Source organism: Bos mutus, chromosome 15 (genome assembly GCF_027580195.1).
Source record: "Bos mutus isolate GX-2022 chromosome 15, NWIPB_WYAK_1.1, whole genome shotgun sequence".
NCBI lineage: Eukaryota > Metazoa > Chordata > Mammalia > Artiodactyla > Bovidae > Bos > Bos mutus.
The window spans coordinates 36,294,063-36,306,843 of NC_091631.1; the positions used below are offsets into that span (position 1 = coordinate 36,294,063).

A 12,781-nucleotide genomic window follows, 5' to 3' on the forward strand; every position below is an offset into this window, starting at 1 on the left:
CTGCAGGGCCTACCAACACTCACAGCCCCCTGCAGACAGCATGGGGAGAGACATGGAGCTGGGCACCTAGCAGGCTGGGCAGCATTTGATTCAAACAGAAATTTGTTGGCCAAAATGGCAGCTTTGAGTTTTGATGAGGCAGATAAAATCATCAGGTTCCAAACAAATTCAGTGTAGTTTGGGGGTAAACAAACAAACAAAAAAAAACAGGAGATACTTAAGTGAATGCACAATTTCCCCCCACACGAATGATGAAGAGCAAAAGGCAAAGAAACAGGAGAAAGCTGTAAGAAGCCTGGCACCAGAGACTATTTTCAAACCAACCTGTCACCTCCTTTTGGTTAGTTTCAAGCTCAAACTCAACAGTGATAAACATTTCCTTAGGGGCGTTCGGTCGGCCAGGGCCTCCTGGGACTTGCTTGCCAGAGCTGCATGTAAGGTTTGCGTAGCGGAAGCTCTCTTTTACTGAGCTGTGCTTCTCTGTATGGAGAAACAAAATTATCGGAAGCCAAATCCTGGCAAAGCACTCAGCTGAACATTTGCTCAAACTCTGTAAACATTTCATTAGAACAGCTCTCTGGGGACCAGATGATTAACTCCAGATGCCAAGACACTGCAAGCCCTCAGCCTGGAGCACGATGACACTATAATCTTGAAGAGCCAGTATTGCCTCCTATGCAACTTTACCATTAGCTCTCGAAACTGATTTTCATGAACAGATGCTTGATGTTTCTGAATGACCAGCCACACATGTGGAAGACTGGAACCAAAGGTTGTCTTGCCTTCCTGACTGGTGGTTTGCTAAGGTGCATTCATGTTCTCAGGGTTCATTTCTTTAAAGCTGAACTATGATGCCTCAAGCAGGGGCTGAGTCTTCAAGTACGGAACGAGCATGAGAGTAGAAAGGAAATTAACTCCTGCTTTCAGGCAAACTGACCTTGGAGTAATTCCAACTCAAAGAGAAAGCTGGAAAGCACATCAACAGTGATGACTCATTTTGAAATAACCAGGAGCAATAAATGGCACAAAGATCAACAGATCCAAACAGTCATGAAGGCACACAGGACGGGAGTGAAGGTGTTATGTAAGGCTTTGGACATGCTCGTTTCTGACCCTCACTCCTCATTCCATGACTTCCAGTGAATCTTTTGACTAATGATTGTTAACCAGAACCAAAGAGCAGATCCACATACTATCCATACAATGAACTAATCTCAACTGAACTGATGAATTATCTGTATCATATTCTTCTCTTAACATTATAAGGATGTTCAAATCAGCAGGGCATCAGGGTCAAAGGAAGGAGAAGGCAATTAATTTTTCCCTAAAGATCCATCTTACCTCTCAAAAGGCTCACTTCAAATCTCAAACTGGATAGATGTTCATTTTGAACCTCTTTCACTTTCTATTTTCTCATATCTATTTAAAAATTTTTTTATTTTGAAGTAAGCTTAGATGTATAGGAAAGTTTCTGAGAGGGTATTCAGAGTTCTCACACACTCTTCATCCAGTGTTCTCTAATATTAACATCTTATATTTACATGTATCTTTATCAAAACTAAGAAATTAACATTAGTATAATACCATTAAATAAACTAAAGACCAAATCTATCTTTAAATAATGCTTTCACCCTCTGATTAAAAGTATAAATGCTCACTATTGGGGAATTTGGAAAATTCAGCAAAAAAATTAAAATCACTCAACATCCTTCTACCTAGATTTAACCCACTAATAAGGACATGGTGAGTTTTCTTTGTTTTTCTTCTACTTATGCTTTTTTTTTTTTTTTTACACAGTTTAGGTTATATTAGATATACAAAATGTGACTCTTTTTTTCATCTTTATTATAACATTTTCTAATGTCATTAAACATTCTTTGAAAACCCATAATTAACAGCTGCATAATATTCCATCAAGAAAACCCATAATTAATAGCTGTGTAATATTCAATAAAATGTTGCTGCTTAGTTGATAAGTTGTGACTTATGGACTTTGTGACCTAATGGGCTGTAGTGCCCAGCCTCCTCTGTCTGTGGGATTTCCCAGGCAAGGATATTGGAATGGGTTGCCATTTCCTTCTCCAATTCCATCAAATGGAGGTGCCCAAATTAATCTTGGTTAGTTACTTAAAATAGGCAGCCAGATGTGACTACAGTGACTATGCTTTTATTTGTTTGTATGATTTATTTGAGGGTAGACTAGGGAAAGAACCCTCCCTAATACATGAATCCTGATTTTTCTTTTATTCTCTAAAATTATTCTATGAACTAATACTGGAAATGTGGGCTGGGGAGAAAGAGGAATGTTGGATGCTGCTCTTTCCATAAAGCCAGGTCTACTTGGAAAGTATTTGTTCTGCTGAAGCCAATGGCATCACTGCCTCCAAAGATGAGATCCAGCAGAAAAGCTGGATATGATATTTTTGTTCACCAAAGATGATCCTTTCTGAGCCAAACCTTTTTTCATTTCTTTGGATTATATTTTAAGCAAACTCTAAGATCTAGAAATTTTAACCCAATATGATCACAAGTTACTAATGCATCTTAAGCCCATATTGATTGCTATTAACTCACAGATTTCCCCAGAGGTTCACCCTCTGTACCCTGCAAAGGAGGTCCTAATGTGTAACCCCAGGGGCATATGGAGCTGCCAGGCAGGGGTCTTCTTCCTCTTGAGAAGAGAGTCCATAGAGAGTCTGAACCGTAGGATCCCATCTGAAGGGCTCCGCTGGCTACAGATCCCTTCCCCGGCATGCAGACACACTTCCTGCACCAGCCATCTGATTCCATACCTGGGAGGACTGGTCGCAGACCCTCAGGAAACAGCTCAGCCTTTTTCAAACTACATTTGCCTTCATTTAGCTTAAAGGTTACACTTGTCCTGACGGTGGCGACATCTTCAGAAAGAAACAAGTGAGAGAGGTTACCTTTGGAGGCAAAGGAATGAAAATCCCAGCGGGTCACGGCAAGTTGTCCATTGCTGGAAGCATACCCTGAGCCCCTCTCTTACACTGAGACCAAGGAAGACTGGGATCCGGGGGCACCCATGACCCTGGGACGAACGGCACCAGGAGCCTCCTAAGAGTTACGCTTGTCCCTTCATCTAAGATGAATCCAGCGCTCAAACATAACAAAGGAAGGGCCAAAAACAGCCTCAGCAGTGAGATGAAAAATGAGGTCATTTCTGTGCCTTTCCAAGAAGGAAGGCCAGAATCCCCCAGTTCACATTTGGACAAGACAGTGGAGAAAAATGGACAGGCAGGTTCTCCTCAACAAGCCCGTCCTGGGAGGGCAGGGCTGAGGGAGCCACCATTCCAGACAAGGACAGCATCACTAAACACGGCCAGGACTCTCAGGGTCTGTGAGGGAGCAAAGGGCCTGCTGTGAGGGCCTCACATAGAACGTTCTGCTCTCCTTCCACAGGCAGTCTTAACCTTGTGTTGGACTCTGGAGCCAATGACCAGGATTCCCATTCCAGCCCTTCGATTTGTGATGAGAACTTGAGCAGGTTACTCAGTCTCCCTAAGCCTCAGTGTCCTCATCCACAAAACAGACAGTCCCTACACTACTGAAGCTGTTACGAGAACTAAATGAGGTAACGCAAAACAACAACAACAAAATGTTTAGCCTACTGTCTGGTAACTGTTAACGATTTGCTTGCCCACCCTTAGGGCGGCCTTAATTTCTAAGTGAAACAGACCATAATGTCCCCTCTGACTGGGTGTAAGCATCGCACAAGAAGAGCAGTGAAGGGCAATGCTCAAGACTGGATCCAGGCTGCCTGGTCAACATCCTGGCTCCGCTAGTGTCCCATCTGACTCACTTTCGATATGCTACTTCACCTCGCTAAACCTCAGTTTCTTCATCTGGTTAATAAAAATAACAATAAAATAGCCCCAGAGGGCTATCGTGTGGATTATAATAAATCAGCTCGCACATGTTTTAACTGCTCCATCAATTCAACACAAGCTGTTATTATCATGCTCTGAGCTTCTATCTTTGCTTAAACGCATAGTATGGACATCTAGAACCATTTCCTTATTTAGATATTCTCATGACGTCATCACAAACCCATCTAAATCTGGAAGAACAAGACCTCTGAAGAGCTTCAAAGGTTACTCTTTGTCTTTTGATAAACCGAAAAGGGTTTGGGCTTCTTTCTCTTGACAGGATCCTTGCTCCCTTGTCATGCTCATGTCTCCACCAATGCCAGGCACCCCAAGTACCTGTTTTTTCCTGCTGGGCCTCTGAGGGGCTCTACGGTACCAGAAGCTGGGGAGACCCGAGTCTCCTGGCCCCAGAGCTACACGGCCCTTTGCCCAATATTATGACCCACCAGGGCTGCACAGAGCCTCCTGACAGAGTGGACACTCAGTAAGTGTCTGCTACGTGGTGAGTCAGATCGCAGGCACCGAGGCTGCAGGCAAGAACATCCTGTAACATGCTCGCGGCATCAGAGAGATTAGGAGAAAAGAAAACAAAGCCAACACCCAAGAACAGCACCCCACAAATGAAGCCCATCGAACACAGTGAGCCCCAGAGACAACACGCAGATTTGGTAATTACCCCCGAAAGCGGAGTCATTTGATTTTTGCTGTTTGTTCCTGAGAGGAGAGGAAGAGCCGCAGGTGACAGAATAGGCCTCTTGCAGTCCTGACAGACAGAAGGTGGGTTGTCAGCATGTGGGCGAGATTACAGGCTCTCCTGCCGGAAGCTCAAGTCCGTCCCTCCCCCCGCTCCACGTGAACCACTAGAAAAAGCCCCAGAACACAGGGTCTCAGAGCACAGGCCTCCAGGGGCCAGGGAGCAGCTGGTCAAATACTTGGAAGGCCTGTGAGGGCTTCTAACACCTAGAGCCAGGAGGGCCTGGCCCCGGGCCTGGGACCCACTCACCTGGAGAGAGGTGAATGCCAGAGTGACATCTGAGGAAGCACCTGTCTCCTCCACCACTTTTACCGCACTGCAGGGACACGTGGGGTGACAGGCTAGTGGGCAGGCCCCCCTTCACTTCTAGACAGGACAAAATGCAGACACTTACAGAGAGAGAAGGACACTTCCTGGTGAGACCAGGCCAGCTGACTCCCACACACCAAAGACCCGAGCGAAGAAGGCAGCGCTGATGCCCAGCCCAAAACACAGACACTCGCTTATTCCCCACCACCCGCCCAGGGTAAAGGAGCGTCTGGTTTACTATTCTTTTCATATGGAAAAGCAAACAGAAGTGAGTTCCAACCTACGCTGAAGCACAGAAGGAAACACCAAAGAGCCTGCAAAGTATCTCCTGTTTTTGAACTATTTAAAGATGGGCTGCTGCAGCTGAGGGCAGGAGAGTTCAGTCGAGGACTGGCCGGCACACGCCGGGTCCAGGGGGGCGTGGCGAGAACTGCTGGGCTGCGCTGAGCCTGAGCCGCAGGGACTCTTACCCACACAGTCCTTTTTATTCCAGTGGAGCTTGTACCCAGAGTGGCAGTGGCATTCGTAGCTGCCCACAGTGTTCACACAGACCTGCTGACAGCCTCCGTTGTTGACGCTGCACTCGTTGGTGTCTGGGAAGTAAAACACTCTCCTGTCACAGCCGTCTGTCGCTGACCCGGCTGACAGTATCCCTCCATCAAGGAAGAAGCAGGAGGGGAGTCACGTGACTGAAACTCACTAAGGGAACGTGCTGATTGCCTTCAGAACGTGCACCTGGCACCAGCTGACCCCCTCCCCATTCAGTGGACTTCCTGGCAGGAACCTCACCAGGATGATCTCAAGTTCCATTCTTGACCAAACAGTTGCCCCAACGAGCACACTGAGAAAGGGTCACACTCTACTCTCAGGGTCCAACTCAGCCACAGCACAGGCCCCTAAGTTAAAACTCCACTGTCTTCCTGAGTTACATCCCGAGGGAGATAGAGAGAATGAGGATTCTCCACTTGATAGTTTATAAAGTTAGGGTATAGATAAAAAAAAATGCCCATGTGCCACAACTAGAGAGTCTGTGTGCTACAATGAAGACCTAATGCAGCTAAATAAATAATAATTAAATTTTTAAAAATAAAGCAGTTATGCTGTCAAAATTTTGACATTAAAAAAGAAAAATGATGTGCACTAATCCCCATCAACCTGAGACTGAGTCCAAGTTGGAAGGTGACTCCAACTAAAACGCAGATACATATTCATATTCAGGAAACATTTCCTTGAACTTTCTTGATGGACTGGAGAGTATGTCTTCAGCCATGACGGGTATGTTTTGAAAAGGGGGAGAGAAACAACACTATTTATGACAAATTACTACTATCCATTCTTCCTAAGGACATAGGACACAAGGATCGGGTAGGAAATACTTAGATCAGTGGTTCCCATATCCTCAAATCTCCAAAATCACCTTGGAAGTCTAGCCATTTAGAATCAGAATCAGAATCTGCATTCTCAAAGATTGCTAAATGCATCTGATGATTAGAGGGCGCAGAGTGACACCAAGTCTGACTTGGGCTATAGTCGACTTAGCCGTAAGATCATGAGACATCAGAAGATGTTGCTTCAAGGGCTCAGCAGAGACATAGGGTTCATGGTCCCACTTCCAGATGAGAGGCCTGCATGAAGACCAGCTCAAAGAGCTCGAACCAAGCCCCACAGCCAGCCCCTATGCACAGTAAGACTGTGGGATCAGCTGGTGCACCGCCAAGCCTCTCTGAGGACTGTGACTTTACTATCTGTTGGGAAGTTCCAGCAGACAGTGCATCAGCTCTTGAGAGACCCTCCATTCTCTGAGTACAACAGCATCAATACGGTCCATAAAGCATTCACCACTGAAAGAACTCAGCTCTTTTCTCTGCTCCATCTCACACTTGATGAATTAAAGGGATCAATGTGAGAAGATTTCCCATAGCAGATGCTTCCCTTGAACTGAGGGACTCCCTACTACTGTTAAGTGACGGGTATGTCCAGTCCAGCTCCCAAGGTAGAAAAATTGGCCCTGATCTCAGGAAACCTTAGGAGTAAGGCCCAGCCTCATGTGACTCTAGAGGGACTCTGCTCACCTCCGCAGTGGGTAAAGCCATAGAGGGTGTACCCTTCGCTGCAAGCACATGTGAAGGTGCCCGGGTGGTTGATGCAGCTGTGGTCACAGGTCCTATCCAGAGAGCATTCATCCACATCTGTAATTGTCAAAGGGAGAGGGGAGCTGAAACTGACTCTGAGGGACAAGCGGAGAGAAAAACAAGCTTATAAGAACACTAGTTGCTGACCAATACAATAAAAAAAACAGAGCAAAGAATTATCTATCAGCTCTCCCTGCTCACTTGTATTAAAGAAAGTGTTAAGCAACCCACAAGAAGTATATTCACAGCCAGGACCCTTATTTCCAAGTGCTATTGCAAACTAAAAAGCTCAGTGGGTCTCTCTCACCCATGCTTATTTGCAGGGCTGAGCAATTCAAGATACTGAAATGAAGTCAAGTGAAATAACATACCTAAAAGTGAAAGAGAAGTGAAAGTCACTCAGTCGTGTCCAGCTGTTTGTGATAGCAAGGACTGTAGCCCACTAGGTTCCACCATCCATGGGATTCTCCAGGCAAGAATACTGGAGTGGGTTGCCACACCCTCCTCCAGGGGATCTTCCCCACCCAGGGATCGAACCCTGGTCCCCCTCACTGCAGGCAGATTGTTTACCATCTGAGCCATCAGGGAAGCCCTAACATACCTAAAAATGGTTGTAAACTATTAAGGTGCTGCCTGTGCGCCAAAGCCTTTGACTTTGTGGATCACAATAAACTGTGGAAAAATCTTCAAGAGATGGGAATACCAGACCACCTGACCCGCCTCTTGAGAAACCTGTATGCAGGTCAGGAAGCAACAGTTAGAACTGGACATGGAACAACAGACTGGTTCCAAATAGGAAAAGAGTACCTCAAGGCTGTATATTGTCACCCTGTTTATTTAGCTTATATGCAGAGTACATCATGAGAAACGCTGAGCTGGAAGAAACACAAGCTGGAATCAAGATTGCCAGGAGAAATATTAATAACCTCAGATATGCAGATGACACCACCCTTATGGCAGGAAGTGAAGAGGAACTAAAAAGCCTCTTAATGAAAGTGAAAGAGGACAGTGATAAAGTTGGCTTAAAGCTCAACATTCAGAAAACAAAGATCATGGCATCTGGTCCCATCACTTCATGAGAAATAGATGGGGAAACAGTGGAAACAGTGGCTGACTTTATTTTCCTGGGATCCAAAATCACTGCAGATGGTGACCGCAGCCATGAAATTAAAAGACGCTTACTCCTTGGAAGGAAAGTCATGACCAACCTAGATAGCATATTCAAAAGCAGAGACATTACTTGGCCAACAAAGGTCCGTCTAGTCAAGGCTATGGTTTTTCCAGTGGTCATGTATGGATGTGAGAGTTGGACTGTGAAGAAGGCTGAGCACCAAAGAATTGATGCTTTTGAACTGTGGTGTTGGAGAAGACTCTTGAGAGTCCCTTGGACTGCAAGGAGATCCAACCAGTCCATTCTAAAGGAGATCAGTCCTGGGTGTTCATTGGAAGGACTGATGCCAAAGCTGAAACTCCAATACTTTGGCCACCACATGCGAAGAGTTGACTCATTGGAAAAGATTCTGATGCTGGGAGTGATTGGGGGCAGGAGGAGAAGGGGATGACAGAGGAGGAGATGGCTGGATGGTATCACCAACTCTATGGACATGAGTTTGAGTAAACTCCGGGAGTTGGTAATGGACAGGGAGGCCTGGCATGCTGCGATTCATGGGGTCGAGAAGAGCTGGACACGACTGAGCGACTGAACTGAACTGAACTGTGCGTTATTACTATTCTATTACTAATTGGTAAAAGATCCATAGTAATGTTATAAGCTATATTCAATTAAAAAGAGAAAACACTTGAGCTGGAGATATCTCTTTTGGGTCTAGCCAGAATTTGTCTTCTGGCCCCAGGAGACCAGTTGATCCTGAGCTTTAATGCCCTCTGCACTACAAAAAAATTTAAAAAAAATGCATTAACATTAACATCCTCAGTAATTTTCTATTGCAGACCCTGAAATGTGGTGCTTAAGCACCAAACTAGATCCTTTTGGCCAATCCTTTGGCTTTGTTCCTCCCTCCTGTTTCAGTTCCAGGAGACCCCTCCCTTCCTGGTTCAGCATGGAAACCTCCTTGGCTTCAGTTGAGATCATGGAAACTAGCCTCAGGAGGCTGCCTTTGTCGATCTAATCATCTCTTCTTCCCTGTTCTGTTCTCACATCTTTCCCGTACGCTGGAATTTCAGTGTTTCACTTCCTCAACTCTTGGGAAGATTTTAACAGTTACGACTTGTGTCCCCAGATGGATAGACCAGGACCAGGGCAGGACTCAGTGCAAGCCAACTAGACCATTGCTAGATCCCTTTTTCAACACCAACTGTGCCATGAGAAACTTCGTTAATAAAAAACAAACATTTGGAAGGAATTGGAGGAATGAAAAACAAGAAATAAAAAAGGGCAAAATCTCACAAAATCTCTTCATCCACTTTTTCCCAGAAGTCCTGGAAATTTCTTCAGCAAGTTTGTTCTGTGCAAATATTTGTTCTACCAAGACTGACCAGTGAAAAATGAGAAAAAGTCTATTTGCTCTGTAGCAATTGATGTCATTCTATGAATTCTGTTATTAATATCAGCCAGTTACTGAGAATGTGGGTTTGTTCGGTAGCTAACTTTGGCTGCTCACAAAGGGCTCTTGCTTTGCCAAAAATAATGAGATCACTTTTCTAATTCCTTTTTAATGTGTTTACACAGCTTAAATAGTATTTCTTGCTCTATACATTATGAAACATCATATGGAACAGTAAATTTTCTTTCCAAGTCAAACAGAAGAAAATCATGCAGTAGTTATCTAAAATGAACTCGCTGACTTTAAAGGGGGCTTATGAAGAGTCTGACAAATTATGTATCAAGAAGGAAAAAACCAAGAGAGAAACTTAAGATTTTAAGACCGTAAGATTTTTTAAAAGTAATGTTGCATCTTTATTATCTGAAGTGAAATCAGATTTTTTTTCTGATTTTGATTTAATTGTGGGACTTCTAACCAAATAAGTTAGGCTGTTCTTATTCTCAGAAATGAAACAGGAATAAACGCCAGCACATCTTTCCTGGGGGTTTCTTTCTGCATGTCAATAGGGCATAAAAGGTGCTCATCTGGAAATATAAATGATGCCCCCTCAACCCAAAACAGCTTATCGATGTCCAAAACAATTATTAATATCAATAACAGCTACCCAGAGAAGTTCCCTTAAGATATCCCTTATGTGGGAAGAATGTGTCTGATAAGGGGTTTGACATCCTGCCCAAGGACTGCCCAGCCTCTCCTCCACTCAGTCCCCTCCCTCCCTCATCTCCTACCCTTGCCCCAACACCAAAGGCTGGTCATTCAAACAAGGCCTATAAGAAAGGGACCAATTAGTTGACCCCAACTTTTTGCTGAGAAAAGATATGTTAATTAAATCAACATCACTTTGCACCAAATTTTGTTAGGAAATCCATAACACTCAAGGAAGTTTTAGAAAAGGGAACGTATTCATCATCTCAACCCTAACACAACCCTGCTTGCATTCTGTGATCCATTTCTAGCAGCAAGCTCTGGGCTGTAATCACACCACACAGGTTCTTTGAGGTGTTCTCTAATCATCAGCAACTGAATTTCCAAAATATACCTGTGAGCTAACTCATGTTTGTATTTTATCTAACAGATGAAAAAAGTGAAGCACAGGCTGGAGGTTGGATTAACGACTCCACTTGAGAAGCCCAGTGAGGCGGTCTCGGCCCGAGTAGGGTTTCATCTTCTCCAATCCAACCAGTGGGCACTGCAGGGCACAGCTATGTTTCAGCACATACCTTGGCAAGACTTCTCATCTGTTAATAATTTAAATCCCTTTTTGCAGCTGCAGTCAAAACTGCCCACGGTGTTTCTGCAGAAATGATCACACCCTCCGTTGCGCGTCTGGCACTCATCAATATCTGTAACAGGCAAGCATCGGCAAATCAGACAGCGGTACTTGCCTTGTTAGCCACAAATCCCTGAAGTGCTATTGTGTGTGCTTCGTTATTCTCTGAAACAGAAAGAGACCCATAAAAGCATTTAAGGATGTTTACTGATGTTTTCCATCTTACACACCTTCTCTTGCCTGGCTTAACCCGTTTTGAAAGACAATTGCCTCATACCCTGGAGAATTCGGACTTACGCTGCCCTTCTCTTAACCGGCATTAAGGAAACAAATGGAGGGAAAACGGGATGCCCTATTACTCTCTCATGCCTGCACTGGTCTCTCAAGATGAGATGGCTTCCTTTCCTATACTTCCCATTCCAGTTTAACGATTTAAACTATAAGGAACTAGAATATTTGTTTTGGCAAATTACATAACGATTAAATAGCCTCAATGCTTTTAAATGATTTCTGATACTTGATTAATCTTATATTTTCTGTTTCATCTGGTAACTGTTTATCTACTTTTTTAAAATTACATTAAAGAACGACGCCTTTGTACTCTTGCCCATGAAATACTAAGTCACTGGGGTCTCTATTCATTACAACATGTTGATGGTACATTCATTAAGTTCTCTGGATAACAATCTTGGCTATTATTTATGATAGGATGATATTATCTCCTGGAAATGAATGTTTCCGTGAACAACTGCTTTTTTCTAATAAGGCCACTGCCTGAAATGGATTGTGCCTGTAGAAGCTGACCTTCTCTACAGTTACTGTAATTAAGTCGGTTCTAATTAAGCTTCCTCAATTATAACCTTCTACTAGCCTAGGGAAGAAACGCTTCCTTTTGATCAATATGAATCATAAGCAAATCTGGAGTTGCTCAGGAGGCGTGGAGGGGGAGAACTGCCTTTACTCCCCCAGGTGAGCTGCATGGAGAGGCCCAGGCTACCTTTACAGGTCTTTCCATCCATCTGGAGCGTGAAGCCGACGGGACAACTGCAATGAACCCCTGTTGAAGTATCCTTGCAGGTGCGGTCACAGCCTCCATTGTTGACAGCACACGTTTCTGCCAAGGAGGTAAGAAAGAGGCAGTTAGCTTCATAGAGAAGTGCTGACACAGCTGGGAGGAAAGGGACATCCGTGCAGTGGTAATACTTGACAAAAATTCATGAACATCAGGGAGTGTGTGGGGTACTCACAGCCATACCCCAAGTCTCTGCCACCCACAGGTGAGTTAGAGGAAGAGCAAGTGCAGCTCTTCCCCATCCCCTCTCTGCGTAAGTGACATCGGGACTTCCCTGGTGGTCCAGTGGCTAAGACTCTGCACTCCCAATGCAGGGGACCCAGGTTCAGTCCCTGGTTGGGGAACTAGATCCCGCATGCTTCAGCCTAAGATCACACGTGCTGCAACTAAAAGACCTCACATGCCACAGCCGAGATCCAGAGCAGCCAAATAAATAAGTGACATCTCCCCAGGAAACCTGACAGGATGCCAGGGGGACAGACGCCCTTGCCAACCTGCTTTCCTCTCTACTGGCAGATGTGAAAACACTAAAAGTTCCTGGCAGGTGTGAAGACACGAAAGATGTGAAGACACTAAAGAACCAAATGTTCTTTAGTGAAGACACTAAAGAGGCTGAGTATGACAACCTCTTCCAGCAGGCTAGATGTGAATGCAGAACAGAGCCAAGGGGGATTTCCCTTCCTTTAACCTGAACCTTCTCTGTTCACTGTGTGTTATGGGCAAAGTGAGAAAGGGGAAATATCACCCATCTCAGCCCTTCTCTTCCTGCAGACCAATGACTTCCTCGGCA

At 44.7% G+C, this 12,781-nt stretch overlaps 1 protein-coding gene and 1 non-coding gene across 6 annotated transcripts in view; one reads left to right on the top strand and one right to left on the bottom strand.

Moving 5' to 3' along the window:
* SCUBE2 (signal peptide, CUB domain and EGF like domain containing 2) overlaps positions 1-12,781 on the bottom strand; it is a 75,274-nt gene that overhangs the window by 35,268 nt on the left and 27,225 nt on the right. For 3 of the 5 annotated variants that reach the window (XM_070383901.1, XM_070383900.1, XM_070383898.1), the window contains 8 exons: positions 11,917-12,033; positions 10,870-10,992; positions 7,026-7,142; positions 5,424-5,546; positions 4,894-5,010; positions 4,567-4,653; positions 2,793-2,897; positions 325-480 (listed from right to left, as the gene is read on the bottom strand). In XM_070383901.1, coding sequence (XP_070240002.1) covers positions 325-480; positions 2,793-2,897; positions 4,567-4,653; positions 4,894-5,010; positions 5,424-5,546; positions 7,026-7,142; positions 10,870-10,992; positions 11,917-12,033 — 945 coding nt within the window. The remainder of the gene's footprint in view (positions 1-324; positions 481-2,792; positions 2,898-4,566; positions 4,654-4,893; positions 5,011-5,423; positions 5,547-7,025; positions 7,143-10,869; positions 10,993-11,916; positions 12,034-12,781) is intronic. The other 2 variants (XM_070383899.1, XM_070383902.1) reach the window with 2 other exon arrangements.
* On the top strand, positions 12,263-12,335 carry TRNAG-CCC (transfer RNA glycine (anticodon CCC)). Its single transcript has one exon. It is a non-coding gene; the product is annotated as a tRNA-Gly (tRNA).